General features: G+C 42.3%; 1 protein-coding gene across 1 annotated transcript in view; it reads right to left on the bottom strand.

The window, feature by feature from the left end:
* LOC139006280 (DNA replication licensing factor MCM5-like) overlaps positions 1-15442 on the bottom strand; it is an 88742-nt gene extending 73300 nt beyond the window's left edge. Inside the window, 6 exon segments of the mRNA XM_070408741.1 lie at positions 3492-3709; positions 8398-8460; positions 11722-11970; positions 13271-13567; positions 14855-15073; positions 15152-15442. Coding sequence (XP_070264842.1) covers positions 3492-3709; positions 8398-8460; positions 11722-11970; positions 13271-13567; positions 14855-15073; positions 15152-15442 — 1337 coding nt within the window.
* Positions 15443-26759: the final 11317 nt, after the last annotated feature.

The raw sequence follows: 26759 nt of genomic DNA, 5'->3' as shown, positions 1-26759 counted from the left end.
TGATGCTGCATACTTACCTCCTGAAAAAAACAACCCTGGAGTAAGTACTGAAAGTGACTCATTTAAGTCTAGTATGGGGTGGTTCAATAAATTTAAGAAAAGACATGACATTCATAGTGTAATGATGCATGGGGAGGCTGCCAGTTCTAACAAAGTAGGTGCTGAAAATTTCGTGACAGAATGTCAAGAATACGTAGAGGCTGAGGCATTTGTTTTCCAATAAGCATTCAGTTGTAATGGTACAGGTCTCTTCTGGAAGAAAATGCCAAAGAAAACCTACATCACACAGGAGGAGAAGTCACTGGAAAGACATAGGTCAATGAAGGACAGGTTGACGTCATTGTTGTGTGGAAATGCAAAGGGGACTTTAAGTTGAAACTTCTACTCATCTACCATTCTAAAAACTCATGAGTTTTCAAGAAAAATAATTTCATGTAAAAAAAAATTGAATATGATGTGCAGGGCTAATAGCAAAGCTTGTGTAACCGGGTAATTTTTCAATGAGTGGATTCATTAAGTGTTTGCCCCAAGTGTGAAGAAATAGCTCCAGGAAAAACAATTGACACTCAGGCCACTTCTTGTAATGGATAGTGTTCCTTCCCACCCTCCAAGCATGGAGGCCAAGTTGGTGGAGGAGTACACCTTCATCACTGTTAGGTTCTTGCCACCTGACACAACTCCTCTCATGCAGCCCATGGACTAAGAGATCATTTCTTTTTAAAAATTTATCTTTATTGAAAGCATTAAAGATGTCTCATTTTTAGCCCCATTGACCACATCCATCCCTCACCTTATCCCCCAGGGCTTCACCACACTATTTTCTATGTCCATAGGTTATGCATATATGCATATAAGTTCTTTGTTTAATTTCTTAAGACCTCTCCATCCTCCTTCCTTCTGAGATTCATCAGCCTGTTTCATGCTTCTATGTCTCTAGACCTATTTTTACATAAGTTTATTTTGTTCATTAGATTCCACATACAGACAGTCTTTGGGTTACATCGGACTCAGACACACATCATTTCATGGTTACATCACCATCTCCCACTTATTTATAAAAAAAATTCAGTCATTTTGACATATGTACATATGTGCTTTATGTTTTATTATTTATTTACCACAAGTATAGGTCAAAAATTGTTTTCTTTCTTTTAATTTTTTTTTAATGTTTCACTTCATTACTGCTGTGTATGTGCTCCATGTGAGTGACATAGATGCTTATGTAGGTGGGTTCCAACTTACTGCGAAAATCGTGCCATAGGAACAGATCTCCGACGTAATCCGAGGACCTACTGTATGAGTGAAATCATGTGATACTTGTTTTTCTCTGGCTGGATTTATCCATTAGCATAATATGTTCCAGACCCCTCCATGCTGTCTCAATGGGTAAGAGATCCTTCTTTTACTGCGGCATAGTATTTCACGGTGTACATGACCACAGATTTTTTTTATTCACTCATCTACTGATGGGCATTTTGGCAGTTTCTAGATCGTAGTTTTTGTAAATTGTGCTGCTATGAACATAGGGCGCACATATTCCTTCTGATTGATGTTTCAGGTTTCTTAGGATATATTCCTAGAAGTGGGATCACTGGGTCAAATGGCAGTTATATATTTAATTTTTTGAGGAAACTCCATACTGTTTTCCATAATGGCTGCACCAGTCTGCATTCCCACCAGCAGTGTACTAGGATTACCGTTTCTTCACATTCTCACCAGTACTTGTCATTTCTTGATTTGTTGATGGTAGCCATTCTGACAGGTATGAGGTGATAATTCATTGTTGTTTTAATTTGCATCTCTCTAATTATTAGTGACTTTGAGCATTTTTTTCATATATCTATTGGCCATCTGTATGTCCTCTTTGGAGAAGTGTCTAGTCAGGTCCTATGCCCATTTTTTTAATTGGATTGTTTGTCTTCCTTTTGTTGAGTTGTATGAGTAATTTATATATTTTGGAAATTAACATCTTATCAGATGTATCATTGTAAAATCCAGTGGGCTCCATTTCCATTTTGTTGATGGTCTCATTTGCTGTGCATAAGCTTTTTATTTGGATATAGCCCAATTCGTTTATTATTTCTTTTGTTTTCTTTGCCTTAGGAGGTGTATCAGCAAATATATTGCTATGAGAGATGTTTAATATTTTGCTGCCTATGGTTTCTTCTAAGATATTGTATGGTTTTATTACTTACATTTAAGTCTTTTAACCATTTTGAGTTTATTCTTATGTATGATGCAAGTTGGTGGCCTAGTTTATTTTGAGGTGTTTTTTTTTTTGCATGTACCTAATTATCCTAACACCATTTATTAAAGAGGCTGTCTTTACTCCATTGTATGCTCTTACCTCCCTTGTAAAATATTAATTGAGCAGCATGGCTTGCATCAGTTTCTGGGTTCTCTGTCATGCTCCATTGATCTATATGCCTGTTCTTGTGCCAGTACCAAGCTGTTTTGATTACAATGGCTTTTTTTATAGTTTTCTCTCCAGTATTGTGATTCATCCAACTTTGTTCTTCTTTATCAAGATTGCTATGGTGCCCTGACCGGTTTGGCTCAGTGGATAGAGCGTTGGCCTGTGGACTGAAGAGTCCCGGATTTGATTCCAGTCAAGGGCATCTACCTTGGTTGCTGGCACATCCCCAGTAGGGGGTGTGCAGGAGACAGCTAATCGATGTTTCTCTCTCATGGATGTTTCTAACTCTCTATCCCTCTCTCTTTCTCTCTGTAAAAAAAATCAATAATATACATATATATATATATATATATATATATATATTTTTTTTTTTTTTAAAGATTGCTATGGTAATTTGGGGTCTTTTTTGGTTCGATATAAATTTTTGGAATGTTTTTTTCTAGATTTGTGAAATATGCTATTGGTATTTTTATAGGGATTGAGTTGAATCTATAGATTGCTTTAGATCAGCAGTTCTCAACCTGTGCGTTGCGACCCCTTTGGGGTCGAACGACCATTTCACAGGGGTCACCTAAGACCATCGGAAAACACATATATAATTACATATTGGTTTTGTGATTAATCACTATGCTTTAATTATGTTAAATTTGTAACAATGAAATAGGGGGTCACTACAACATGAGGAACTGTATTAAAGGGTCGCGGCATTAGGAAGGTTGAGAACCACTGCTTTAGATAGTATGGAGAGTTTAATGATGTTAATTCTTCCAATCCGTAAAGACGATAGTTTTCCTTTTTTTTTTTTTTTTTTTTTTTTTTACCTTCCTTATTTTATTTTTTCAATGGCCTATATTTTTCCCAGTTCAGGCCTTTTATCTTCTTTTTCCTAGGTATCTTATTTTCATTGTTGAAATGGTAAATGGGATTGCTGTTTTAGTTTCTCTTTCTGAGAGCCCATTATTAGTGTATAAGAAATTACACAAAGGCACTGTTTCAGAGGTATTTTTAGGTGACCTCTGAAATTAATTTCATCCTCAGGGAGTTCTGGAAGTAACATTTTAATATCCTAATTTACTTGAGGCTCATAGACAAAGCATAAAGGGAAGTGTCTTCCAGGACCATGTAATCGAAGAAATTGTGGCCTGAGTCTGTTGCTGTAATTGACTTTGAGGGCTTCGAGGATGAGCCTATGTCTGTTGCGGAGGATACAGTATTGTATATCTGGGCAAGTCCATGGGCTTGGAAGTGGATGATGACAATATGGAGGAGTTGTTGGAGGGCCATAATACTGAGCTGAACACCAAGAACTCAAAAGACCTTCAAGGAGAACAGCAAGAGATGGAAGCTGAGGAGCTCTGTTCAAGGGAAGCGGAGGGAAGGGAGGATATTCTTACTTCACTAATCAAGGAACTGTTTGGGAAATGGGGAGAAATGCAGCATTTTATTGAGAAATATGTATCACCCTGACAAAGAAGTAGCAAGCCGTGAGATAACTTGTTTAATGACAATGCGGTGTTTCACTTCAAGTGAGTGTTAAAGCACAGGCAAAAGCAAACATCATTGGATAGGTTTTTAGTGGGTCAGAGGCCCAGTGAGCCTAAAGAAGTTTTAGTGGGGCAAAGAGACAAAACAGAGAAAGAACCCCAGAAGAACAACTACCTAACATTTTTATGAAAGTGGACTCCCCTTCCAAAACATAATATCTCTCCATCCCTCCATTCCCTCATCCCTCCATTCTTCCATCTCTCCTCTCCATATTCAGTCATCAATATCGCTCAACATTAAAAATAAGTTCTAGTGTGTATGTAAATTTCTTTTTTACTGTAAATTTTATTTTCTTTTTGTTAAATTTTCATTTACATTTTATGTCTTTTTGTTTTTAAAGAGTTTATAGATTAAACAGTAAAATAGACATGTACTGTATACAGGAAAGGCTAAAACAGGAAATCATTTGGGAGTTTGAAACAGATTAATTCAATTTAATTTTTTCTAATGGGAAAAAATGATTCCATTTTTGAACAAATCACTTCTCAAATAGCCTTCTGGAACAAATTAAGTTCAAGAACAGAGGTTCCAATGTATTGTTTTTTACAACTTGAATAATTGTGTCAACCTGAGGTAAGCAAGGCTATCAGCACCATTTTTTTTTTTTACAACATTGTGCATTTTGTTTCACTGTATAACATTTTGATAATTCTTTCAATGTTCAAAACTTTTTCATTATAGTTATATTGTCATGGTGATCTGTGATCAGAGAGCATATCCTTGATGTTACTCTTAAACTCTCTCAGATCTACTAGCTATAAATCCCCTGTTTTGCTTATATGGGGATGTCTTAATTTTGCCTTCATTTTTTTGAAATGTGACCCTTATAATTTTGGGGGTAGGGACCACAAATCACACCCATAAAAGATATGGGATTAATTAATAAGTAGTGTGTGAGTGTGTGTGTGTGTGTGTGTGTGTGTGTGTGTGTGTATGTTATGAATGCTCCACTGGCCAGCCATTACATTCTCTTTCTTCTTCTCCTCAGGCTTTCTTATTTCCTGAGACAAAGAATATTGAAATCTGGCAATTTAATGATTCTACAATGGCCTCTAAGTGTTAAAGTGAAAGGATGAGTTGCAGGTCTCTCATGTTAAATCAAAAGGTAGAAATGATTAAACTTAATGAGGAAGGTATGTTAAAAACTAAGATAGGTGAAGAGCCAGGCTTCTTACATTAAACAGTTAGTTGAGATTTGAGTGCAAAGAAATGTTCTTGAAGGAAATTGAAAGTGCTATTTCATAAGTACATGAATAATATACCAAATGATGATATGTAGAAAAATTTAGTGATCTGGGTAAAACCTAAAACCAACAATCACGTTTCCTTAAACCAAAGCTTAATCCAGAGCAAGGCCCTAACTTTCTTCAATTTTATAGAGGCTGGAGAGGTGAGAAAGCTGCAAAAGAAAAGTTTAAAGCTAGAAGAGGTTGGTTTATAAGGTTTAAGGGAAGAAGTTGTCTTTATTACATAAAAGTCCAAGATCAAGCAGCCAGAGCTGATGTAGAATCTGCAGCAAGTTATCTGGTAGATAAAACCAAGATCCTTAATGAAGGAGGTTACATTAAATAACATATTTCAATGTAGACAAAATACTCTTATATTGGAAGAAGATGCCATCTAGGACTTTCATAGCTAGAGAGAAGTCAATGTCTAGCTTCAAAGCTTCCTAGGACAGGGAGATCGGGCCTAAACAGGCAGTTGGACATCCCTCGAGGGGTCCCAGATTGGAGAGAGTGCAGGCTGGGCTGAGGGACACACACACCCCATGCATGAATTTTGTGCACCAGGTCTCTAGTATGAAATATTTATGTAGGCAAAATAACTACAGTGTTTTTTACAACATATAGCCTATTCACTAATTTTTTAAAAAAATAACAGCAAATTAATAACAAAAAATAACCTGTTAATCTACATATATAAAGAGCCAGGGGCCATCACATCTGAAACAACTGAATGGACGACCAAACAGGCTAAGTGGGGCGACCAGGCGGGCAGGGGGGGCAGTGAGGGGCAACCTAACGACCGAACAGCAGGCTGCATGGGGCAACCAGGATGGCAGAGGAGGGCAGTGAGGGGTGACCAGGCTGGCAGGGGGCGCAGTTGGGGGCAACCAGACTGGCAGGGGGGGCAGTTAGGGGTGATCAGGCAGGCAGGCAGGCAGGCAGGTGAGCAGTTAGGAGCCAGCGGTTCTGGATTGTGAGAGGGATGTTCGACTGCCAATTGGACATCCTCCAAGGGGTCCCGGATTGGAGAGAGTGCAGGTTGGGCTGAGGGGACCCTCACCCCGTGCACAAATTTCATGCACCAGGCTTCTAGTTTAATTATAAGGAAATATTGGTTAAAAGCACTTTAAAATTAACAGGGTGTTAATTTTCACATATGTCATACAGACTGGAAATCTTGTTCATTAAGTCCAAAGTCTGTTAAATCAAGGTCTGCAAAATTGAGTTTACTGTATTTTAAATCTGTAGATCAGTTTGGGGAGTAATGCCATACTTACAATGTTTATTTTTCTAATCAATATGGAATGTCTTTCCACTTATGTAAGCCATTTTAAATTTACTTCAACAATGTTTATGAGTATAAGTTTCCCACTTCTTTTATTAAATTTAGTTCTAAATATTTTATTATTTTCTATACGGTTGTAAATAGGATTATGTTAATTTTGTACTTGGATTGTTCATTGTAAAGGTATATAAATGCAGTTGATTTGTATATAAAGTTTTAAAAAACACAAATATGATCATGACATTTATCTGCCTGAAACCTTTCAATGGCTTCCAATTGCTCCTAGAATCATAACAAAAATTCTTAACATAGTATAAAGCGCTTTAATGTTTTGGTTTCTGCTCAATTATTTTGTCTCATATGGATCTGCTTTTTCCCATACTATATTTTTCTTACTTACTAGCATTCTTTCAATTCTCACAATCTCCTTTTCTTTTCACATGCTATTTCCTCTACCTAAAATGTTCTATCTTTTTCCTGTCAAAAACAAAATAAAAGCTCTTTATGTAGTTAATGCCTATTATATCTTTAGATCTTATCTCATATAGCTCCTCTTCAGGTAAGCCATCCTGGATAAGCAGCCTAGGTCAACCTTCCTTGCCATCTGCCTATTTAGCACATCTTTTATTTTCTTACTTTTTGTTGTAAATTCTTCAAAGTGATTATTAGATTAAGAATATATGGATTCTTCAATAGGTAAAACTTTCTTTTTTAATCCTCACCTGAGATATGCTTTTATTGATTTTTAGAGAGAGAGGAAGGGAGAGAGAGGAACAAGGTTGTGAGAGAAAAACATTGACTGGTTTTTTACCCTACACATTCCAACTGGGGATTGAACCCAAAACCTAGATATGTGCCCTGACTGGAAATCAAACCCTTAACTTTTTTGTAAACAGGATGACACTCCAACCAACTGAGCCACCTGGCCAGGACAATAAAAGCTCTTTAAAAGAAAAACTTGCCTTGTATTTGCTGTCTATTGTTCTTTCCTTGTCTACTTCACTATATACTGAGTACTCAAATTTTTATATATTACAGAATGACCTGTCAAGAAGTTTTATGTATTGTCTCATTCAATTATCCATCATTTTTGGTAGGTAATGTCCTCTCCAATTTAGAGGTAAGAGAAATGAGGTGTAGAAAGATTAGGCAGGTTGTTCAAATAAAAATACTACTCATAGTAGAGTCAGGATTCAAAACCAGATCTGTCTTACTACAAAGCTATGTTTTCAAACAAACTGTTAAGCCAGTTTATCCAATTCAAGATAAATCTTTACCTTGTTCAAGGAAAACTCTTAGTGGAAGTAGCTAATTAATATAGCAAAAAGGAAGAGACATTGTGATCCATGAGAGAAATTCATGGTGATCTATGAAAGGAATGCCAGGAAACCACTCAGAGTAGCAGCAGGATTTACAGTAGAGAAATAAGACTATGAGTTCAATGGAGAAAAATCAAATGGCTCAGAGCTTGGTGGGCAAGATTCATGAGAAGGGGAAGAGGACATTAGAGGGGAAACAGTTGGAAACTTCTTAGAGAGCAGAGAACACTCCCCTGATCTTCTTTCTCTTCTGAGAATACTAAGGTGTAAGAAATTCAGAAAATTTATTTCCTCAGAGAATCCCTGACTTCAGTTAAGTCAAGGAGGTGAAGAAAAGCTCTGATAAGAGTGTGTATATAAGTGGATTACTAGTTCTTGAAAGACAATTCCCAAAAGTGAATATTTTCAGGAAGTGAGTGAGGACTAAAGGACTAGGTTGGGTGCCAGCAAGTAAAGAACATAGTAAAAATTGACTTATGAAAAAGAACCAGAGCACTAATGAATTCTGTGCAAATGGTCTAATTGAGATGTGGAGTAGTGGCCAGAAGACTTGGCTCATTGTCCTTGGGGATGATTAGTGTCGTGGTATCTGGAGTCTGAACTTACTTGGCCTAGTTGGTATAGTTCTAGGATCTTCATTACTATAACGTAGCCTGGGGTGATGGTGACCTGGGGGACAGAGAATACATAGTGGTGAGAAGTTTTAACTACTGGAATGACTGCAAACGTACAAACATTTTACATGTACTTAATTAAAAATATTCCTGTCTAATGAATTTTTAGAAATTTATTTTTTTCTATTTTAGGATGTTCATACTCTTAAGAAACATGAGGATGGTGAGATGGGTGCAAATTTACTTTTGTGAATACCAGTATGGGAAAATGGGGAATTTCAGAAAATAATCTCCAAGACAAATGGTTTGTTAAATGTGTATGTTAAGCCAGGACTAAAGATCTGGGAAGGAAGAATTCAGGAAGGCAGAAAATTGATAACTGGGAAAGTTGAGAAGTGGTGAGGCAAACAAAGAAAAAGAGAGTGGAGGGAGGGTTCAGTACACTGAGCAATTTGACTAGGGTTTTGTGGAGAAAATTGATAGAGGACAAGCTATCTTTCATTATATATTACAATCCTCTTTTGGTGGAGAGATATACTTTGCTTATTATATCCATATTTCATAATGTGAATTGGAATCAAATGAAATGATTTCTATGGCCATATTCATCCATCACACGTAATAAAACATTTACATCAAATTTTGATGTGAAATTTACCCTACTTTCAAATTTTAAAAAAATTTCCATCTCCTCCCCCTGTTCCCAGCTCCAGTGGAAATTTTTTTATGTAGACTTCTATCCTATTCCCTATTAGATAGAATAATAAAGGTAGTGGGGTGTTGTTTTGGTTGTCAATTTTACATCGTTTCCAAGATAATTTTATGATATTTAATTTATAAAAACTAAAAGAATTTTTATTTTGTCATTGTGTGTGGCTGGTAATTTCTATTTTTACTTTGTCCTTTCAAAAAATAAAAAAGTTAACAGTCTTAAGAAATTAAGAAAAATTCGATTTATGTTGACTCATCCCTTGTGACCCATAATGTACCACACAGGATTATGGAGCAGGGGAAAAAATCTCTATTTCCCAATCCCACAATAATTTGAAGTTAAATTCTTCTATTACTAGGTAAACTTGAAGAATGCTTACCCTTGAAGGTTTATGATCAGCAGAATGGGTTCTAGAATAGTTTAAAATTGAGATCATGTCTACAAATCAAAACATCAAATACTGCTGTCATTGGCAAAAGCAAAGAAAAATATTACCAGAACCCTTTTTTGATTGTGGCCAACTGTACACTCCCTCATCTCTTTCTTGCTTATTCATTTTCTGAATATATTGCATTTTAATCCTGTAAAAACTTGTTACATTGAAGCCCAATTTTAGGCACAGTCCTTTCTCATTCTCCAATTTCATGATCTGATGAACACCACACTACTGAAAAGATTCTTGTAAAAGGGTAAATAGCTCTACTCAAATTGTAAAGGAAACAATTACAAATATATTTGAATGCGACTAGAGTGAGGTTTGAGGCAGGAAATTTTAATTTTATACCCAATTTGAATAGCTTTTACACACATACAGCAGGTGTGTAAGAAAGCTTTTACACACATACAGAAAATCTGGAAGAAAGTGTAGTTTAGCTCATTTTTGCCAATAAAAAGATGAGACTGGAAATTTAACGTTTAAACCTATGAGCATTTAAATTCTTTTTCAGTCTAAAAAGTTGCAAAGCCAAACTATGTTTCCAATTTAAACAGTAATTAATAACATACTAATTTATTATTTATGTACAGTGGGGCCTTGACTTACGAGTGTCCCGACTAACGAGTTTTTTAAGATACCAGCTGTCTCTCGGCCGATTTTTTGCATTGAGTTGATAGAGTAATTTGAGTTAACGAGCTCCTTAATGAGCTCAGTCTCAGAAAGAATTAAACTCATAAGTCAAGGCCCCACTGTATTAGATCAGGCCAAATGGCAAATTATGGGGGGGGAGGGGGGGGAATAAACAGTTTCCATGCTACCTGAAAAGGCAAAGCAATGCATTTCTTGTTCTTTTTTTACCAAGATCTTATTATTGATTTCCATTATCTGTAGTTGACTTGTTCAGGTTCAGACTTCAAGCCCAATAGCCTAAATTTGACCACTCATCCTGCTTCGGTGTTCTTTAAACTACATTAGAACATGGGTTCAGATGTTAGCAATGAACTAAAAAACTTAAATGATCTTTAATAATAGCCATAATGTATTTGAGCACACTTCATAAATGAACTCAGTTGTCCCTCAGTATTTGATGAAGAACTATCATACTGACCTGTAGGTGAGACTAATCTATAACCTGGCCCATTTCTTCTTCATCTACCCAGCTGTAAATTATTAGAAATTGAGATTAAGTAATGAGCTCTGAGTCCTATCATCCTCATCTGCTTTTCTAGCTTGTTCTCCATTCGGAGGCTGAACTAAACCACCAGAAACTTCTGAACATGCTCTGCTCTTTCTCCATTGTTCTCCCTCTAAACCCAATGTCCCATTGCATTTTTTTCTCACACTGCTCTTCGATGACACTTGTTATGGGTTCACTCAGCGAGATAGACCACTGACTCAGAATTTAAATTTAAGAGCCTTTATTAAGCTGGCCAGCTGACTACAGCATGTCCCTCCAGTAGGGGCTTCACAGCCTGCAGTGCTGACCGAGGGTACAGCAAAACCTTTTATCTGCAACACTACAAAGCATGCAGGGTTCACACAAAGTTTACAAGTACAAATGGGGAGGTAAACAGAGTCACACCTGGCTGGGTTGAATTATAATACATTGTTTTCTAAGACAATCTAGCAATTTTTTTCTGCCACAATCCCGGACCCTAATACAATCGGTAACCTTTCCATGCCTCAGTCCCTCCCCCTAGCACATTCCATAACCCTTCCATGCCTCAGTCCCTCACCCTAGCACATTCCCTACTGGTCTTATGCCTGAATCAAATCTTTGATTCAGCGCCCTCCTTTAAGATTCTGGAGTATTGGGTGTGTAAAACCATTAACTTTACAGCCTGTATTTGATTTTGTATGAAATTGAGGAGGCATCTGGCAATGCAGGGGCCAAATATTAACCCTAGGAGGAGTAGAATGACTGGTCCTGCCAAGGAGGAGAGCAGGGTAGTTAGCCAGGGGGACCAGGAAAATAAATTCTCGTACCAATTGCCCTCAGCCCTTCTAGCCTCTTCTCGGTCAGCCAGCCATTTTCACAGCTGGCTAAGGCTTTCCCTGATCACCCCCGAGTGGTTGGTGTAGAAACAGCAAGTCTCCCCTAGGGCCAGACAGAGGCCTCCCTGCTTTAGGAAAAGCAGATCTAGGCCTCGTCTGTTTTGTAATACTACCTCTGCAAGTGAACTGAGGGAGTCCTCCAGTTGGCTAACAGGTTTTTCAAGAGAGCTTAAATCTTGATCTATCTGCCTGCTTAACTCTTTATAATTTTGGTGGCCAGTTGCTAGGGCGGCTGTTCCAATGGCCATGGATCCTGCTAGTCCTATTCCCATAAGGAGGGGGACGAGGATGGGGGCCCTTCTAACCCTTCTGGGTTCGAGGTTTAAATGTTCTCGGCCCCCTTCTCCCGAATAGTAGTACACCTGTGGGAGGATATGAGTTAGAATGCATAGTCCAGTGTCAGTCAGATTCTGGAGGACTGGAGAGAAGATGCAAAGGGTTATACCAGTTGTACATGCCCACCAAGTTTCTTCCGGTGCTACTAAGTAGGTGGGGGTCTCTCCTGTATAATTCTTTGAAATTACATAGATCTGTATAGGTAGAACTGCTAAGGGGATAGTTCATAGGGTACACACAAGTCCTGGGTTCAGGATGTCCCCAAGAGTGAGTCCTGGGTGTTTGTGTCCCCACATACACAGTCCGTCTGACAGACTTTCTGCCGAAAAGTTCCTGATGGCAGAAGCATCCTTCCCAAGCTGGGCCTCTGCCCCTATCCCAACATAATAAGGGGGTTCAGGGTTAAGGCACAGCCAGCAATCACAGTCAGGTTTGGGGAAGTGCGATTGAGGAAAGAAAACATTAAGTCTAGGGTTCCCAGCAGCTGCCGGTTTGGTTTTCCTGCACCTGTACCCAAAAGCTGTTGTAGGTCCTCAAGGGCTGCAGGTGGAGTAGGGCTGGGGTTCCCAGGCTTTTGTGACTCAGGGGAACCAGGAGGTTTGGCTGGGGCTAGGTGCTGTGGCTGGCTTGGCCTCTTTGGCTTGTCTAGGGGACACAAGGGGCCAATCGGGTTGAGCCACCGGGGAAGATTCCAGTGTTGAATGGTGAAGAGCTGGCCAGGGTCTCGGCCACTGACATAGAGTCTTAGTCCCCACGTCTTTCCCCCTTCCCATTGGTCAGTCCACCAGGCGAGAGGCATGAGGAGGATGGGGTTACAATCTCCGACAGCGCAGTTCTTCTTTGGGGCCCCAGGTCGAACCTCTCTGTTCAGACAGAGGAGTTTGTCGGTGGGAGGTTTTTTCCATAGGGCTAGGGTCTCACAGCCCCAAGAGGCACAATAGAAGTCACCCTCTCCTCCACAGTTACTACCCCCTTCCCGGGGGCAGACATAATGTTGAGTGTGCCATAATTCTTACTCTAGGGCTAAGTTTCCGCACCCATAACCCCTGGCTCCAGTGACCCAGGGATGCCCCCCCTCCCCCCCCCCCCCCCCCCAGCCATACCTGGTCGATATGGTTTGGCCATGGGAATTTCCCCAGTTTTCCCCAAACAGTTTGCAGAGATCTGTCCGGATGACGGGCACCCCTACTCCGACAACAGAGCCTATAACAGTCCCATCAATAGTACGTGTGACCTCCCAAGAGTAATTTTTGACCAAATGGGGATTTCCCAGTCCTGGCTGCAGGCAGACGAGAAGAGTCAGGATGAACACCGAGTGAGTCTGACCTTTAACGGGTCTCTGGTCTTCTGGACTTGCCATCCCTCGATGTTGTCGTTCGCCTGCTTAACCTGTGTACGATGGCCCCAGTGCCTCTTTCCTGCAACTTTGATGGCGGTTGGAGTACTCAGCACCACCTGGTAGGGTCCATCCCATCTAGGTTCCAGGCTGCCAGAGTCATGACGCTTCACCCAAACAAGATCACCCGGAGAGAAGGCAGGCTGTGTTGGACTGGTTCTCGGTGAGTCCTCCTCCCATATGGCTCTCACCACCCGTTGTGCCGAAGTGGCGCTGCTCTGCAAAGCCTGTAAGGACTTAAGCAAATTTCGGGTAGACAGCCAGGCAATTTCTTCCTCCCTTAGGTGGGGAAGAAGAGGTGGCGGCCTGCCAAACATAATTTCAAACGGGGTGAGTCCTTTTATGTACAGGGTGCACCTAGCTCTGAGAGGGCAAAAGGAAGGAGACTTACCCAGTTTTCGCCAGTCTCTAATTTTAACTTAGTTAATATTTCCTTTAAGGTCCGATTCATCCTCTCTACCTGTCCAGAACTCTGTGGTCTATAAACATAATACAATTTCCAAGTAACTCTCAGGGCCTTAACTATGGATTGTGTAACTTTGGCGATAAATGCCGGGCCATTGTCGGACCCCGTGTATAGTGGCAGGCCAAACCGGGGGACAATTTCATTGAGGAGTTTCCTAACTACTACCTGTGCTGTCTCTGCCTTGGTTGGGTATGCCTCAGGCCAGCCAGAGAAGGTATCAATGAAAACCAGCAGGCACCTATACCCTCCTTGTCCTCCTGGTAGTTCGGTGAAGTCTACTTCCCAGTGTTCTCCAGGATTTTGACCTCGGAATCGCTGCTCCGGTGCGGCCACAACAGGGGGCCCTTGGTTTACCCGGGCACACACTTGGCATCTTCTAACCAAGTATTCTGGAGCCCTGGGATGTAAAATTCTCTTCCCAGCAGTTCTGATAGCTTTGTTCCCCCTAGGTTGGTACTCTGGTGGGTCTGGGAAGCGATGGTTCGCCCCAGGGCTTCTGGCACTATAGGCCTTCCGTCTGGCAGAATTAGCCATCCAGCCTCTCCTTACCCGGCCCCCAGTTTCTCAGCTAGCCTCTGCTCCTTTGGCAGATAAGTAGGCTTCTCTGGGAGCCTTCGTGCTGGCAGGGCTATGAAAACTTCTAGGGGCCCTACTGGTCTTTTAGCCACGTCCTTGGCGGTTTGGTCTGCAAATTGATTTCCCTGTGCTTTGGGACTATCGCCCTTCTGGTGCCCTCGGCAATGAATTACTGCCACTTCTTTTGGCCCCTATATGGCTGCCAGGAGGTTAAGTATCTCAGAAACATTTTTAATGTCCTTTCCTCCTGAAGTCAGGAAACCTCTTTCCTGATATAGGGCCCCATGCACATGTACAGTGGAGAAAGCATACCGACTGTCCGTGAAAATGTTCACTCTTTTTCCTTTTCCCCACTGGAGGGCCTGAGTGAGTGCTATGAGTTTTGCCTTTTGGGCTGAGGTGCCTCGTCCTAAGGCCTGTGCCCAGAGAACCTCCTTTTGTGTCACCACTGCCACCCCCGCATACTGGGTACCTTTTCTAAGAAGCTGCTCCCGTCTGTGTAGAGGGTCTCATCTGGATTCTGCAGGGGCTGGTCCACAAGGTCCTCTTGGAGGGAAGTGAGGGCAGTCAATGTCTCCTCGCAGTCATGCAAAGGGGGCTCTGCCTCCTCGGCAGGGAGGAGTGTGGCGGGGTTCAAGGCAGCTGTTTTCAGGAAGCTGACTCGTGGTGGGTCTAGCAGTAACACCTGGTACTAGGTAATGTGGGCGTTAGACATCCATCTCTCCAGGGGGCTTCTTAATAAGGTCTCAATTGCATTCGGGGCAACTACTTGGAGATTTTGGCCAAAGGTTAGCTTTGAAGCTTCCTTTTCCAGCAGGGCGGTGGCTGCAATGGCTCTCAAGCAGTTGGGCCATCCCGTGGCCACCGGGTCAAGTCTCTTAGAGAGATAAGCAACGGGGCGTTTCCATGGTCCTAGGGGTTGTGTGAGGACCCCTTTCGCCACTCCTTTGTTTTCAGCTACAAATAGCTGGAAGGGTTTGGTTAGGTCTGGCAGGGCAAGCGCCAGGGTGCTTACTAGGGCTTCTTTCAGTTTCTTATAAGCTCCTTTCTCCTTTTCCATCCAGACTAGGGTGGGCTCCTTTCCCCCCGTTGCAGTGTAGAGTGGTTTTTCAATTTCTGCAAAACCTAGTATCCATAGTCTGCAATAACCCACTGCCCCAAGGAACTCCCGGACTTGCCTTTTAGTGGTAGGCCTGGGGATTGACAAGACGGCCTTTATTCTACTGCTGGATAAAGTTCGCCTACCCCCTTCTATGTTGTAACCCAAATATGTCACTCAGTGCATAGCTGAGCTTTCTTGGCTGAGACCCGATACTCCAATTGATCTAAGGTGGTCAGCAACTCTCGAGTGGCCTGTCTACAGTCCTGTTCCTTCTCCGTGGCCAGTAGGAGGTCGTCTACATATTGGAGCAGAGTCACCCGTGGATGGTCCTGACGGAACTCCCGGAGGTCTTGGTTTAGGGCCTCATGGAACAGAGTGGGTGAGTTCTTAAACCCTTGTGGCAACCTGGTCCAAGTTAACTGTCCAGACTCTCCCTTTGTCGGGTCCACCCACTCGAAGGCGATGATAGGTTGACTCTGCTTTGCCAGGGGAAGGGAGAAAAAGGCATCCTTTAGGTCTAGAACAGTACAGAACTGGTGTTTTGGCTTGAGGAGGCTGAGAAGAGTGTAAGTGTTCAGAACCGTGGGATGTATAGCCTCAACCCTCTTGTTTACTTCCCTTAAGTCCTGTACTGGCCTGAAATCTTCAGTCCCTGGTTTCTGTACTGGCAACAGGGGAGTGTTCCAAGCAGATTGGCAAAGAATCAAGATTCCAGCCTCTCTTAGCCTCTTAATGTGCTTGGCGATTCCCATTCTCGCTTTCTGGCTCATTGGATATTGCCGGACTCTGACTGGGGTGGCACTGCTGGTCAGCTGGACTACAATTGGAGGCCCGTGTTTAGTTAACCCTGGCGGATTGTCCTCTGCCCAAACTCCTGGGATAGCCTGTCTTAGTTGTTGGGGATAGGCGTTTGCTGAGACTTTCCCTGGCTCCTCCTCATGTAGTAAATATTCCTCCTGTAAGGGCAGCGTGAGGAGATATATCCCTGCAATCCCTGGGTCTTGTAATTTGACCTCAGGTCCTGGCCCCTCAAAGGAGATTGTGGCCCGTAATTTACTCAGCAAGTCACGGCCTATCAGAGGGTAAGGGCACTCTGGCATTACTAGAAATGAGTGAGTCACTGAGCCGTTTCCTAGGTCGCTGATCCGACCTTCAGTCCATGGGTAGGATTTCACTTTTCCAGTTGCCCCTTTGATGGGGATTTTGGTCTTAGAGACCGGACCCACTGGCTGTTGCAGGACAGAGAAGGTGGCTCCCATGTCCACAAGGAAGTCCACCTTTTGACCCCCCACTGTCAGAGTTATCCTGGGCTCTTGGGGGCCAGCTGAGCCCTGAAAACCCTAATCCACCTCCTCCACCAACACAGGAGTCAGTTCCCCTGCACATTCAGGGCACTCCCTTTTCCAGTGTCCTTCCTTTTTGCAAAATGCACAGATTTTTCCCAAGCCGGGGTCGGACTCTTTTTCTACCATGAGGCTTTTCTTGGCTCTTGTTGTCTCTCCGGCCCCTTGGGCGTTTTTTCTCATTTATGGCCAGGAGGACCTTTGCCATCCGGGTGTTTAAACCTGCCGTCGGTCCTCCCGATTGTTAAAAACCTTCTGGGCTACCTCAACCAACTCAGAGATTGATTTCCCCTCAAAGCCCTCTAATTTCTGCAATTTTTTCCTAATATCTGGGGCCGACTGGGAAACAAATGCAACAATGACAGCCCTCCGACTTTCCGGGGCATCAGGGTCAATGGGGGTATACACCCGATAGGCCTCGCACAGCCTCTCAAGAAAAGCTGCTGGGCTCTCATTAGGCCCCTGGACTGTCTCTGTCACCTTAGAGAGGTATGTGGGTCTCTGAGCAGCAACTCGAATAGCCCCCAATAAAGTCTGGTGATACCGATCAAGAGCCTCCTTTCCCCTCTCACTATTGGGGTTCCAGTTGGGTCTCCTGGAGGAAAACATAGCCTCTAATCTGTCTTGGTCAGATATAGGCTGCCCATCCAGACCCAGTACAAATCTCCTCCCTTGTGCCTTGACCTTCTCTCTCTCCTCTGAAGTGAAAAGGGTTTGCATTAACTGCTGGCAATCATCCCAGGTAGGTTGATGGGTAAAAAACACAGACTCCAAAAGAGAGATTAACCCCTGTGGGTTCTGGGAGAAAGAAGGATTCTGATTCTTCCAATTGTACAGGTCACTGGTAGAAAAGGGGACATAGGCTATGAAAGGCTGCCCGTCTGGACCCAAATCTAGAAGGCTTGCCTGCCGTAGTGGCAACATAGGAACTGCAGGACTGGCGGCTGTCACAGGGTCCCGCAGTTTCTCCCCTTCTTTCTCTCTCCCTCCATACGCTGTCCCCTGCCTAGTGTGAGGAGGGGAGAATGGAGCTGGGTCCTGGACTGGTGTTTCCAGGGGAAAGGAAACCAGCTGTGGAGGAGGCAGGGGTTCTAGGTCGGGGTCTTTAGCCACCATCGGACCAGCGGGAGGGGGAGCATACAGGGGAGGCCTGACCCTGGGGAGTGCCTCCTCACTTGGACCTTGGAGAACAGGGGGAGGTTTGCCCTTCTGGGCCAAAGCCAAAAGGACTGTCTGTCTCTGTCCCAATTTCTTTTCCTTATTCTGACAACTCTTTAACCACCTTGGTTTTTCAGTCAAAATATCGACCCACACTTGAATATAGAGAATTTGGTCGGGGTGACCCGGCCGGCCGTAGACAACATGGTGAACTCGATAAGCAGTGGTTATATCATAAGTCCCTACATCCGGCCATCCCACCTGGAAAGTGGGCCACTCCCGTTCACAGAATTTCTGCAAATCAAGAGCATTAACATTATAACCATAACCTTCAGCTCGCTCCTTGAAGTCCTGAAAATTATTCAAAAAAACATTGCAGCAGGGTGCACACAGAAGCAGACGACGACCCTTGGCCCATTTTGACAAACACTAAGACAACCAACACCAGACAGAAAAACCCGGTGCAGCCTAGAGCCACACAAACCAGGGACCCCGGCCACCGTCGTGGCCGCGGGTCAGGACCAGGAGTACCGCTGCGTCCAGCCCTCCATATAGGTCCTTCCGTGGGATGTCCCAACTCCAGTTTAACGACCGGTCTCTTACCTCTCTCTAGAGTCCAGGTGGCTTGGTTTCCGAATTGAAAGGTTTGGGTGGAGTCTCCTCCGCCTCCCTGGGACCCGGGATGGAGACTGGAGGCCTCCTTGGTAGTCGTTTCCCACAGGGATGTGGGGTATCTCACTGCGTGCCCAGCGATAAATGGGGGAGAGCCTCCTGCCTTAAATTGGGGGTCCCTCTCACCCCTGCTGGGGGAGAGCCTCCTGCCATAAATAAGGGGTCCCTCTCACCCCTGCCGGGTATCTCGCTGCGGGCCTCCAAATGTTATGGGTTCACTCAGCGAGATAGACCACTGACTCAGAATTTAAATTTAAGAGCCTTTATTAAGCTGGCCAGCTGACTACAGCATGTCCCTCCAGTAGGGGCTTCACAGCCTGCAGTGCTGACCGAGGGTACAGCAAAGCCTTTTATCTGCAACACTACAAAGCATGCAGGGTTCACACAAAGTTTACAAGTATGAATGGGGGGGTAAACGGAGACACACCTGGCTGGGTTGAATCATAATACATTGTTTTCTAAGACAATCTAGCAATTTTTCTCTGCCATGATCCCGGACCCTAATACAATCGGTAACCTTTCCATGCCTCAGTCCCTCCTCCTAGCACATTCCGTAACCCTTCCATGCCTCAGTCCCTCACCCTAGCACACACTCTTCCTAATTTTTCATCTTTTGCCTGAGAGCCCACTTTCATGATAAATTCCCACCCTACACCACCAAAACCTCACAATTTTTTTGTCTATTTCCTAAAGAAATCCTGACTCTACCCTGAATTTTTTCATTTAATTTTTCCCTCTGAAGTGAAACTTTCCTGGCTGACTCAAAGTCCAGGAGAGGGATTGGCATTCCGTGAGCTCCTCATTGCCATTGCCAAAGAATTGCTCTTGTGTTTTTATATAAAACTAGAGGCCGAGTGCATGAATTCGTGCACATTGAAAGGAAATTAACTAGAAGAAATATTTTAATATTGCTATTTGCCCTTTCTCTATAATAGAAGTGTCAACCAAATTCATGATCGGCAATGACAGATGGAAACACACATGCAATTGGCATCAGGGAGAGCTTTATATGTATCGTACATGCATGAGTCAACTTAGCCTTTTATATATATAGAATAAACTTGCTTAAATAGACCTGCTTTCTGATTTAGCTAAACTTTTTCCAGCCCAGTGAAGCACCCCAGCTTCTCTTTCAGGTAATTGTCAGCAATACAGCAGTAAATACCAATATGAAGCAGATTATTACTGTAGACTAGTAGCCCAGTGCACAAAAATTTGTGCACTCAGGGGTGAGGGTGAGGAGTGGGACCAGACCCCTCAGCCCGACCTGCACCCTCTGTCATGTTCCGGGACCCCGGCCACTCCTGGCCTAAGCACAGGCCTACAGGCTTGGGGCGGCCTGGCTCCCTAGGCCCCATTTTATCCAGAGAACAAAGTTGGCATTAGTTACAGCCCTCACCGAACCCAGAACACTGCATCTATGCATACAACTGCTTTGTTCACATGCCTGCTTCGCCCTACTGAATTACTAACATCTTGAGGACTTAGCTCTGTCTTATCCTGCTTCACCTTCAGTGCCTGGCCTGGTGCCAGGGACCTGAGAGGGTTTGCTGAGTGAGTGAATGAGTGAATGAATGAGCAAGTAAGTGAATGAGCAAGCAGCTACCAGTCGGGATAGTTCCCACTCCGCTCTGGGCTGCCTGACACAAACCCCGGGAAGTTCCCGCCCTGCTCTCAGCTGCCCCTCGCCCTTCTCCTGGCTGGATAGTTCTCGCAGGGCAAAGGCAGCACGGGTGTGCGTGTTGGCAGATCGGTGCATTAGCACCCACCAGCCTCGGATCCCCAGGAGGGCCGTTTGTGGGTGTGGCCGGTGGCAGATCGCTGTGGTCCCACCCACCAGCCCTTGGTTGGGTCCCATACAGGCTGCCTGCTGGCCGGGTAGCAGATAGCAGGCCCGGATGGCAGCGGGGCAGGTGGGATGGCGCTGTCCCACCCTGCCCGCAGTATGCAAATTAGCCGCCATCTTTGTTGGTGGTTAACCACCATCTTGGTTGGCAGTTAATTTGCATATCATCCTGATTAGCCAATGGGAAGCATATCGGAGGTACAGTTAATTACCCTATTTGTTTTTTATTAGATAGGATCATGCAGGGAGAACAAAGGATGAAATATTAACTGCAGCACTCTTTGACTATGTTCTGTGCAGTGAGAAAACCTGAAGTCATTTTCAAGTTCCACCATTTCTTATTTATTTTCAGTCAGGTCAAGTTTCTAAAGATTCTAAATCTCCATTTTCTGGCTAATGAAAAGAAAATAGGATTCTACCAAGTCTCCTATCTACCAACTCCAGGACTTCTGTGAGGATCAAATGAGATGAGGCACATGAAAATGCTTCACAGACATTTGGTTAAAGAGTAAAATGTTTGCATCTGGCTATAAAGCAAGCCATGTTCCTGGGCTGAAGAAACTCCAAGGAGGCTAGTTGTTGCTACGGAGAGGAAGCCAGGAGTGGCTACGTGGCATCATTATCCAGTGTCCACAGCCACTGTTTCGGGGCTGAGCTGTGGGCCACATTTTGCGTCATGAGGTCTTGGCAGTATTGGATGCGTTTTGGTGGGCTGTCACTCTGGGATGGTGGCAAGGCCTGTGTCCCACTTGGGGAAAGCCGAGTGTTGCTTTGTCAGTGGCAGGTCCATTGTGCCATTTATTTGTAAATGGCCAGTGCATATCACGGCATTTCCTGAATTGAGCATCTGCCCTCTGGTGGTCAGTGCACATCATAGCGACTGGTCAGACATTTGGAGGACACTTAGCATATTAGCCATATGGGTCCCAGGTTCGATTCCGGTCAAGGGCATGTACCTTGGTTGTGGGAACATCCCCAGTGGGGAGTGTGCAGGAGGCAGTTGATAGATGTTTCTCTCTCATCGATGTTTCTAACTCTCTATTCCTCTCCCTTCCTCTCTGTAAAAAGTCAATAAAATATATTTTTTAAAAAAGGGAATTAATTAGCAGAGATATTTTAATATTGCTATTTACCCTTTCTCTATAATAGAAGTGTGAGAGATAAAGGAAATTAGTAAAATGTATGTGAAAATAATATATAAATTTATTAATAAATAAACAGTAACAAAAGGATATAACAACAACAGAGGCATGATATAAAAACGACAAAAACATGATATGAAAACAACAAAAACATGATATAAAAACAACAGTGATGCAAACAATGACTGATAAAGTGATTAAACTTATTCTAATATCTCCCTGTACACCACATTAAGAGTGAAAACACTTTCAGAGTGCTTGACTGATTTCCCTTGTGATGAAGTACTTAGAACTTTAACTGTAACATCACATGCTCTTCAAACTTGAGAGAAAGCAACATATAACTGACCATGTGCAAAAACGGGTTCAGGTAGGAATATGCCTATTTTGTCTAGAGTTTGTCCTTGTGATTTATGAATAGTCATCACAAATGCTGGCATCACGGGAAACCATCATCGAATCAATTTAAATGGGAGGCTAGTGTCAGATGGGGACAAATTAATTCTTGGAATTAGAACAGCCTCTCCCTCTGCAGATCCTGTTAATACTTCAGCTTCAATAATGTTAGGTCGTAATCTTTTGATAATAAATCTGGTACCATTACAAAGACCCCCTTTACTATTGAGATTTCTTGATAGCATGATGATTGCACCCACTTTCAATTTTAATTTATGACACGGCATTCCCGAAGGAGTAATACTATTAAGAAATTTGATGGGAAAATTTTCCTTTTCAGCATCATCTGTGGAATCAATGGAATCATCACTCAAATATGTGTGAAAATCTCCATCGAGTATATCTAAATTTTCTTCACTTAATTTTTGAACATGCTCCTTTTTATGGACAAAGAATTGCACGTTTAGATATATGTTTAATATTATCAATAGCAGTGGTTCTCAACCTTGACTTCACATTAGAATCACCTGCGAATCTTTTTAAAATCCTGATTCCTGGGCCTCGTCCTCCGGAAATTCTGTTTCTTTGTTATGGGGCGGGGCCACAACATTAGTAACAAAGAAACAGAATTAAAAATTTATTGTGGGGAGCTGCTACAGTGTTTTGGACAGGTTCAAGCCTTGGACTGATGAGAGGGCACAGTCCTCTCATTGCCATGTGCAAGTCCCAGCTTGGAGGGCAGGGCCCTCCCAGGACAATTATAGCCAACAGCTGTAGTTGTAAGCTTGAACCTATGGTCCAAACACGTGGACCCAAGTGCCTGAGTGATGTAGGCTTGATAGAGTTCAGGTGCATGTAGTTGAGTAAGATTGAAACCCAGGAGAATGTTGTAAACATCTTGGTCATGCCCTTACTTTGCCTTGTAGCATCTGCTATACAATAAAGGCATGGCTGTGGGAGTGGTCGCTGTTTCTCAGAGAAGCAACGTCCCACCAAGACCAAGCTTTCATTCTCTTGTCTGTCTTTTCTAAGCTTTTCAGCCCCCCCCCCCCCCCCCCACTCAGGTTTACCCCTGGCTGTGCTGGCGTGGCACACTTTATAAAGATATATGCCTCCATGCTCCCAGGGCGGGTTCCTGCCTCAAACCCAGCTCTTACAGGAAACAGCTCGGGGGAGGGCGCAGCCCTTGGCAAAGCAACCCAGGATTCAGTGGGTACACGCTCCGAGGGCTGGTTCCTGTCTCAAACCCTGCCCTCACTGGAAATAGCTTTGGGAAACAGCTCAGGGGAGGGCGCAGCCATTGCCAAGACAACCCCTGCAGGACTGACTTCCTTCTGCTTGGTCGTGGCGGTTCAGGTCATGATGAACACCACCCATGGCTTTTATATAAGTAGATGTATCCTCTTCCAAATCAATGTAAAGTTCCTTTTAGAAAAATATTGGGGTTATAATCCATATAACATAACTTTCAAGATGCTATGTTATCATGCCAGTAAGCCAGGAAATCAGTCTTCCACCAGCACAACCTTCTTGGAAACATCTGTTGGACTATTTGCCATGAGAAATAATGAAAGTAGACCCGGAGCCCTGAGTTAGTGACTGGGCTTCATCTTGGATGTATGGAAGAAAGCAGCTTGCGGGCTTGGGAATGATAGCTTTTCCAAGCTTTTAGAAGTTGTAGAAGGGACATAAGAGGTGGTATGAACAAGGGGGAGGATTACATTGACTTGTCTACTATCCAACAATTGGAAGTAGTTATCATTAGATACTGTGTCTGGAGCAAATGCCTACTCCACTTGTTTTGAACTATAGAAGACCAAGGCCTGCACACTGAGCATGTGGTTTTGTACAAAATTTGATCCCAATTATTTATAGTAAATTAGTCTATATTCTGAGTTAAAACTGCACACAGTTGGCAGTCAGGTTCATAAACCAGTGGAAGATTTTGAAGAGTGTGATAAAGAAAGAAAACTGAATGTGGATTCAATCTGATCTTGAAAATAAGTGAATAACTTACAGAAGAAGAGGGGTACCAAGAAAGACAGCCTGACAGCAGCCAGAAAACAATTTGACACTCAGGAAAGAAAGTTGAGATCCACAAGCATAGCCAAGAGATACAATCGGAATAAATGGCTTGAAATGGGAGTTAAAGGACAACAATATTACATGAACTTTTTCCATCACAAGATATAAGCTAATCTACTTTGCTAAAAAAAAACACAAAACAAAAAAAACTCACCTTGGTGAGTTTATTAAGTGTTCTGAGAAGGGTCTTGGGCTTAATTTGTAAGACACCTTTCATCATATATTTAGAAATCAGATATAGAATTCCTTACCTCTTTATTTTCTGATTCCTGAGAAATAATCAGATAATCACAGAGGAGCAAACCACAGCCTAACATTGTTCTAACCCCTATATTTTCCAATAAGTAAACACCTGTCAATTTCTCTCTTATCAAAGATTTCAAGGGATTAAACACACACACACACACACACACACACACACAATTTTATAAAAAAAGTAATGGTCCAAACAAGCAAGGTAGTACTTTATCCATTATCCTTTCTGAGGTAGAAGTAGTACAATCACCTCTGCTACTCTGTGATGGTAATACTGGTATTTTAAACCATAAAACTTTTATGAATATTTTCATTGTTCAATAGACCTTTGTTGAGCATTGACTGTAGACCAGCTATTCCAATCATGTAATATACCGCATGTTATCTTCTGTGTTATCTTCTGTGCCTATTAATACAGATGCAAAGAAAGGGAGTAGCATATTTACAATGTTGTTTTAAATGACTTAATAGAATTTTTTCTATTTTTTTCTGTGTTCCACAATCATAAAACAAATAGTGATTAGAGTAATAGTTAACTGAATTCATCATTTGATTAATTAGTTTATACTGAGTCAGGTACCAAAAATACTTTGAGGAAGTAAATCAGACTATCTGATAGGCCTGTGGTAAAAATATAATAAATGTTAGGAAACTGCCATTTGACCCAGTAATACCACTTCTAGAAATATATCCCAAGAAAACAGAAACACCAGTCAGAAAGGATATATGCACCCCTATGTTCATAACAGCACAATTTACAATAGCTAAGATTTGGAAGCAGCCCAAATGCCCATCAGCAGATGAGTGGATTAGAAAACTGTGGTACAACTACACAATGGAATACTATGCTGCTGTAAAAAAGAAGGAACTCCTACCATTTGCAACAGCATGGATGGAACTGGAGAGCATTATGCTAAGTGAAATAAGCCAGTCAGTGAAAGATAAATATCACATGATCTCACTCATTTGTGGAATATAAAGAATATTATAAACTGATGAACCAAAATAGATACAGAGGCAAAAAAGCATCGAACAGACTGTCAAACTGCAGTGGGAAGTCAGGGAAGGGTTGGGAAGGGTGAGAGGTCAATCGAAGGACTTGTATACATGCATATAAGCATAACCAATGGACACAAGACTCTGGAGGAAGGTGATGGCATGTGCTGGGGGGTAGAGGAGGCTGCGGGGAGGCCAATGGGGGAAAAAAGAGACATATGTACTACCATTTGTAATACTTTAAAAAATATTTTTAAAATGCTAGGAATAAGAGATTAGTTAAAAATGAAGTCCTGTTCATTTGAGTGGTATTTAAAATGAAATAATACACATGTCATTTAAAACAGAAAAACATACAACTTACTAATGCTTTATTGGAAAAGCTTATTGTAGAAACATTCTTTTAAAAAAGAAGAATGCTGAAAGTTTTCTATTTTTATAACTTTAATCTCCTTTATCAAATATCATTATTTATAGAAATCTGTTTTTAGGTGTCTTTCTCTTGGTTCATGTCTTTGAGCTTCATTTCTCCTCCTAATGTCAAGTTCAATTTCTCAAACTTGGTAAGTGCAGTCACTGTGGAAACAGCTCAGTCACTGTCCGGACCACAGGCCTGCCGGAAACATTACAAGACCACATCATTTTCTTGCTTAAAATCTCTTGGTGGCTTTTTTAGAACTCAATGATTGAATCTAAGCTGGACAAAAAGCATAGGCCCAAAATTGGAGCTAGACTGAAATATAAGGAAAAGGATGATAGATTTATAAGAAGTTACGTCTGGGAGGATTGATGGATTGAACTATTTAATACAAAACTAGGGTATTACATTCAATTTGATAGGCAATAAACATCTATTAGAGGGTGTTGTTGTTAATATGAGTGGTATGTGTTAGGAAAATTAATCTTGCTGTGATGTCTAGCATGAATTGGAATGTAAAGTGCCTGAAGACGCATTGGGCAAAGCCTGATGACGAAGCTATTGAAATGATTTTAAGTAATTAATAATGAGGCCCTGAGTAAGGAAGATTGATGAGAATGAAAATGAAAAAGAGAGGAGAGGTACTAGTTGAGTTGTCATAATTTTGTCCTGGTGGTAAGTAGAGAGTCAAGAAAGAGAAATATAAAGTCAATATACAAAAATTGCTTGTAGAAATCTTGCATTGCTTAGTCTTATCATCAAATATTTAGAAGTTTCTATTCAATCCCTCTAAGATAAAAGTGATTTTGACTTTTATTTTTCCAAAAAGAGGTGTTTAGTGACACAGAGTCAGACAAAACCTTCAGGTATTTTGGCTGTTAACTCATGTGGCCTCTTTGCAACTGTGTTGTTTGTGGTCTTCACAGCCCTGTCCTAAACAAGTGCCAATCATGTCATTCCTTAC

Source organism: Myotis yumanensis, unplaced genomic scaffold, assembly GCF_028538775.1.
Source record: "Myotis yumanensis isolate MYYU_CA2020_CCGP unplaced genomic scaffold, mMyoYum1.0.hap1 SCAF_3, whole genome shotgun sequence".
Lineage (NCBI taxonomy): Eukaryota > Metazoa > Chordata > Mammalia > Chiroptera > Vespertilionidae > Myotis > Myotis yumanensis.
Note: the sequence above shows the minus strand (reverse complement) of the source record. Positions and strands in the feature narration are given on the sequence as shown.